This window comes from Ananas comosus, linkage group 6 (assembly GCF_001540865.1).
Source record: "Ananas comosus cultivar F153 linkage group 6, ASM154086v1, whole genome shotgun sequence".
NCBI lineage: Eukaryota > Viridiplantae > Streptophyta > Magnoliopsida > Poales > Bromeliaceae > Ananas > Ananas comosus.
Genome location: NC_033626.1, coordinates 4,196,749 through 4,203,809, shown reverse-complemented (window position 1 = coordinate 4,203,809; position 7,061 = coordinate 4,196,749). Strand labels below are relative to the sequence as shown.

Genomic DNA, 7,061 nt, shown 5'->3' with positions numbered 1-7,061 from the left:
TTTGGATACTGATGTGTAATGTACAGATACCCGCATAACAATATAGTTATATTGATTGAGTAATCTATGGGCGTGCTAGATTCGCCCTTATAGATGAGTGTTTGATACGCAGAAGTTTCATTCTAATTTTGATTTTTGAGTAAAATAAAAATTCCCTAACCAATCAGGTCGGATTGAAAATTGAATTCATATGAAGTGAATGCCTGTTCCACAAATGTCTCAATTATATCCAATATTTTTATTTAAAACTTTATTAAATTTTTAATTGAAATGTAAGTTCAAATTTAAAAATTAAAATTATTAATTTTATATTTTTATTTAAACTCAACCGAAGTTTAAATTCAATTAAGCATTTTGAATTTAAGGACATGCATTAATTACGATGACAACTTTAGATTCTAAATTAACTAATTAATCCATCCAAATTTAATGGTTTTGCATCCGAAATGGCAGGTTGATTTGCTAGATTAGCGGTTTTGAATTTGACTTACGTTTCGGACGACGCATAGTTTATTCGGGACGAGACGTGTTTAGTTGGTTTTGCTGTACAGTGTTGTGAATTAGATCATACATTTAAATGAAACGTTATGCCAAATACTTTTTAGTACCTTTTCTCTACAGCAAATATAGACGCGCAAAAACAGGTAGAGCACGTGTAATTATAGTTCTGATTTGTCAAAGGATTCACGAGATTTTATTTTCATCTTTATTTTTTTTTATCAAGCACTGATAGTAAAGATAATTGTCGGTAAAGTATAAATTAATATCGGAAACTTACTTGAATATTCGATTTGTTTATGCTGTGTTCAGGTTTAGGTTTGATTTTGTTAGGGATAATATAAATCTAGTTTGTGCGAGGAAAAGAGGAAAGAGATTGTAGCAGCAAATGGGAGAAAAGAAGAGATAAAAGGATATGTATCAGATGACAAAAAAATATTGTATTTCAATAATTATTATTATGTGGAAGTTTCGGGCTGAAAGCTCATTTTGATACTGATGTGTCCGACAGCTTGAAGCAGCTGATTTGACCACTGAATGCTGCTGTATGTACGACCGGAATACCACTGATTTGAGATTCGCCCTTAACAAAATCTGCCAACCTAATTAAATTATACTTGTAATCCCTTGATTGTATAATTGATACAAGATTCACACTTTTCCTGTGTAATGTACCGGCTGCCGGATCGTTGACGCTAACCATTAATTTTAAAAGCAATGCTCCTATACATCAAAAAAAGTTTCGGTCCTTAAATTTTTTAAAATGAATGGTGGAGATGTCATTTAGTTAAGAGGGTGACTGGCTTTTGTTACCATAGGTACCAATCATCCTCCTACCAAGGATAAATTATTTTCTCATATGTAAAATTAGTATGAAGGGTTTTTTTTGTAAATTTTTATTTTCGTTCCCATAATGCTCTTCTAGTAATTTGGTAAGATATCCCATTTTATTTTTAGAAACTTTTCACCCACAGATATTTCCCTCGAAGCTATTTTTCCCTTTTTTTTCTTTGTTGAGAGAGAAATTCATGTCCAATCTATATTTAAATCTAAATTTAAAATTTAATTTTAATCAATATTTTTAAACTTTAATGTTGTTTTTACTATCGAATGAATAATTTGAATTTAATTTTAAAAATAGAAGGCTTTAATTTAAATAAATGATAAAAATTATGTTTATAAATACAACATAATTTATAATTTAAAATAAGTTAATATATTTAAAATTTCGTGTCGTTTTAATATCAAATTTACAGTTTGAATTAAAATATACTATTCATTTAATCATAAATTTTTTCGTTCTAAAAATTTAAATTAAAATTAAATTTGAATTTAATGTACACAATTATAAAGTTTAAATAAAGGTTTATTACTTATCAAATTAGCACTTGAATTTAATTTTAAAAATAGAAGCCTTTAATTTAAATAAATAATAAAAGTTATGTTTATAAATACAACATAATTTACAATTTAAAATAAGTTANATTATTATTTATTAATAAATATTAATATTAATTATTATTAATAATTAGATAATCAATATTATTAATAATTTATTATTTATAATTAATTAATAAGAATAATTAATAATTATTATTATTTATTAATAATTAGTAATAATAATAATTATTATTAATTAGATAATCGTTATTAATAATTTATTATTTATAATTAATTATTATTATTAATTATTATTTATAATTAATTATTAATAATTAATTTTTTATTTATTTTTAAGTAATATTTTTATGTTAATTAATTACATAATATAATTTTAATTTCAAATTATAACGTTTATTCCTCTTGTTCCAATCTAATCATCCAAACACTATTTACCTTATTCCTAGGAACAACCTAATTTTCATCCAAACGCAAAATTGGTCTAGTTCCTGCTTATACTTGAACTTGTACCTATTCCTAGAACTAGCAATTCTTACTTATACCCGAACCAAACGCAGCCTTAGAGTACAACGGTTGTTTCACATAGAGGGCCACGTACTCAAAAGCCTAAGTTCACCTTTAGTTCTAAATTAAGCTCTTTAATTTATTATGATTTTAGCTTTCAATCTTTTACTTAAAGTAGATGATTATAAATGTATCAATCAACTACAAAATTTATGATATTAGATGGAATCATTACGGCCACTATGTAAAAATATGCGTGGTGGTGCTCACCTAGGAAATCCACCTACAAGATGATGAAAAAGACTTGGTTTGATTTGTATGCTCCAAAAACATATCAACTAGTTGAGATGGACCTCTTGAAAATCCAATTACATTTATACAAGTAACATTCAAGATTCAAAACAATTATATTGACCCTTTAGTTATATCTATCGCATCATTAACGCTAACCTTAATTCTAAAAATTTGAGCGGTTAGAAAGGGATAATCTAATTCACTTATAGTGCACAAACACATAGGACTTCTGTCTTCGATTTTGACTTGGCTCAATATGGTCTCCTGCCAGTTCGAACCGGACTCACCTAAGCCAGTTTTCCACCACTTTGAACGTGACTCTGCTAAAACTAGCCTTGGCTCATTAATCCAACAATCCTTCCCAGTGCCTGTATAAATTTGCAGTGTGCGCACTGGAATCGAATTCTCGACTTTATGCTTGTAGGATCGTTAGCGATAACCAAAATTTCAAATACTCGAGTAGTTAGAATGAGCAATATTCAAATAAGTTAAAGCGTCCAGACATACACAGTACTCGTAAGTTTCGACTCCTGCCACTTCGATCATGACTCGTCCTAATCTGATCTCCCACCACTGAGTAAGAAGCTAGTCATTAATTTAAAGGGCTCAACCAACAATATTTTACCATTTACCTTTTGAAAGAGAGCTACCTATACGGTTGCTTAGAGATGCACATGTTATACATCTCACTCATTGAAGGACTTTACAAACCACTTTCAATTTTTTATTATTGAAACAAAATAATAAGATTGATGAGAAAATAGTAATCGTTAGATAATTGAAGTATAAAATTTATACTTCATAAGTGTAAAGACAACATTTCTCCTTAAGATATGGATACAATACATTCTAGAACCTGGGAGTAGTTGATTGCACAAGACTCGGGGTAATCTATGGATACAACGGCTAGACCCTAGTTTTGGAATGTTTTTCAAACCCTATTGCTTTTACACTTTCGAGTGTTCAATAAATTGTAAAGCACTTTGAATTAAGCTCCACTGCGTAAGTATAACCGTTGGGATCTCCACCAGGAAGAGGTCCCCACCATCATTTTTATGCATTGGAAGAGTGGAGTTTCAAAGTACTTTTGACTTTTTTCTTTTTTCTTTTTTTCTAGATGTTCTAAAACATATATAGATAAGTTTGGAGAAAGAATTCGCAAACTTAGCCTTGAAGCTTCTGCATCAGGAAGTGCTAGCTATTTAAAAGGGGAAAATGTATGGGGGTCTCGCAAACTTTAGCTCATTTGCAAACAGGCGTATGAACTGTCAATATTTGCAATGAGATCTTTTAAACTCTTTCAAAGTAATTCTATAAACTTACTAATTACACAGTTGTTTTGATCGGAGAAAATTTATTTTTTTCTTTCAATTTTGATAATTAAGCATGATGACCGAAGAATATATAAGTTGAACTGAACTTCATTTTTTTTTTTTTCTCGTTCTTATATGTTAGAATAAAAAAAATTATTTGTTTGTGTTTTGAAATTTTATAAAACTATATGCAATATATAAGAACAAAACAATCGTGTAATAAATAACTTTAATTGAAGAGATGGTCAATTGAATTATTTGATAAAGTTTAAAAAGTCTCTTTAATTGCCGATATCTGTTTGCAAATGAGCTAAAGTTTGAGGGGTCTCCATACATTTTACCCTTTAAAAAAATAATTTTCGAAGAAAAATACCTGTTTAGCCATAATACGGTACAACTACTTGTGTGGTCTAGAGTTATGGTAACGAAAGTAAACATTTTCCATTTATTTAACTGCCTATACTTTTGCATGACAAAATAACAACTACTTTGGTGGTCTAAAATTATTATGGCAACTAAAGTAAAAAACTTTTGACTTTGAGTGCCTTCCTTTGGGTCTAAAATTATAATTCACATTACAATAAAAAAACCACCAAATTTTTATGAGAAGCTTTTACTGGCCTTCGGTTTCAGCAAATTCGATCTCTTACAATTTTTGCCATCAAGCACCCCAGAAATGAAATTCCGGCAGGCGATCAAACGAATCTGATGAAAAGCTGGCAGCTTTTCCTGTCAGTCAGTTAAGGGGGTTTTATCAAAGAAATAAATTTGCACTGCAGAACCAACCTCTGTCCTTTCAAACATCTCTTTTCTTGTGAATGCATGTATGTATGTATGTATGTTGGCCCCCACACCTATAATAATAATAATAAATATGATAAATAAATGTCCTTTCAAACATCTCTTTTCTCCATGTAAATTTTTTTTTTTTTATTGTTATTGCTATTGTTATTACTTTTTTCCTAATTACGAGAAACCTCCAATTCCTCTCACATGGCTTTTCTCCCTCCAGGTTGTGATCACTGTTGTTGTTTTGGATGCATGCCACTTAATTTATTCTGTCCTCAACCTTATTTTTCTGTGACATCCCCATACAGTTGTGTAGGACCATCCATCCCCCCATATTCCTCCCCTTTGCACACCTCCTCACTACTCTATATATAAACAAATCCACTAATGAGCACTTTGCACATCATTTATAGAGAGATAATTATAAGAGTGTGTGTGTGTGTTTGTAAAAAGAAAGAAAGAAAGAAAGAAAGAAAGATAGAAGAGAGAGATAAAAAAACAAAAACAAAGAAGAAGCAAGCAAGCAATGGGAATTAAGAAGTACCGCATACTAGTACTATTGTTCTCAGTTCTCCTATCCCTGCTCATTGTCGAGACACCCACGGCTGCTGCCCAACTGAGCCAGAATTACTATGCCGGCATCTGTCCGAACGTCGAATCCGTCGTGCGCGGCGTCGTCTCGCAGCGCCTGCAGCAGAGCTTCGCCGCCGGCGCCGGCACCCTCCGCCTCTTCTTCCACGACTGCTTCGTCCGGGTGCGCCTCCTCGGATGCCTGAATTCTCCTCCTCTGACCGGGTTTTGCCGAACGAACGTTCTGACACGCCGCAATTGGCATGGTTTCAGGGCTGCGACGCGTCGGTGCTGATCGCCAATCCGAACGGCGACGACGAGGGCCACAGCGGCGCCGACCTGTCGCTGTCGGCGGACGCCATCGACCTGATCAACAAGGCGAAGGCCGCGGTCGACGGCGATCCCCAGTGCACCAACAGAGTGTCCTGCGCCGACATACTCGCTATGGCTGCCAGAGACGTGGTTTCCCTGGTAATCTTAAGCACTTTGATTCAACAGTAATTGCGAATTTTCAATTAGAGGGTTCAAAGGTTTTCAATTTATCAAATAATTAGGAGAAAAAAAAACAAAAGACAAAGACAAAGACAAAGAAAAAAGGGTCTGCCTCAGTTCTCTGTTCTAGCATGATGGGGATAATGATAATGATGCTGGTGATTAGGAGAATTTGATAATGGCATCCACAGAATTATAATTGCATATGTATTGAATTTGGCCAGTATCTACTTAATCAATTTCTGAGTCATGGTATTCTGAGTCAAAAACTTTTATATGGTCAATGGATGTGGTCAGTAATTTTCTTGTTGTATTGTGAGAATATTGCCAGGTGCAAATTTTCTGTAACTGTGTGATGCGAACAATTTCTGTACACTGATTGATCTCAATCAAGTAAATAGTGTACTCAATCTCAACTGTAGGACCCCCGTTAAAATCAATCCTACCTTTCAAATAGACGGAGAAATTGATGATTGTGTGCAGAAATTTTATGTACACCTGCTTGCAAGATGTTTGCAGCGCAATTTGGACCTGTTCGAATGCCGATGGACTCTGGTTACGGGAACAAGGCCAGTTCGACTCTGACTTCGATCGAAATAAGCACGCCCCCTCATTCTAACACAAATTGCGAATTTCCTCGCAGGTCGGAGGGCCGTTTTATCCGGTCGAGCTTGGGAGGTTAGACGGCAAGGTGTCGACGCGCGCCATCGTCAAGTACAGTCTTCCCGGGCCAACCTTCAATTTGGATCAACTCAATTCCTTGTTCGCCGCCAATGGCCTTACCCAGACCGACATGATCGCATTATCAGGTCGGTAACACTATTACTGATAAATCAAATTTTCTTGTAATTATAAACTATTTTGATTTTACGAACTAATCCTTTAAAATTTTAATTTTACTACCAAATCTTTTAATTTATTTGATTTAACTAATTTGATGGCTCTTCAAATATAAAATTTAAGCTAATTACTTATTTTAACAAATTTACAGTCATGTAAATTGCATAAAGTATACTAAATTTGTAAACATTAACAACGCTTTTAAATTTTGAAGTTAAAAAGTCACTAATTAACTCAAATCAAACCAATTAAAAGGTAAGATAGTAAAATTGCATCCATAGGATTTGGAATAGTCGTATATGTATATATATAAAATAAGATTAAAGCTCTTAATCTGTGTATAATACTTTGATCAGATCT

The 7,061-nt window shown here is 32.8% G+C and overlaps 1 protein-coding gene across 1 annotated transcript; it reads left to right on the top strand.

The window, feature by feature from the left end:
- Positions 5,024 to 6,762, top strand: LOC109712190 (peroxidase 16-like). The gene is made up of 3 exons (XM_020235622.1): positions 5,024 to 5,553; positions 5,643 to 5,840; positions 6,505 to 6,762. Exons 1-3 carry the CDS (start codon positions 5,326 to 5,328, stop codon positions 6,676 to 6,678), a joined length of 600 nt encoding a protein of 199 aa, XP_020091211.1. The 5' UTR covers positions 5,024 to 5,325; the 3' UTR covers positions 6,679 to 6,762.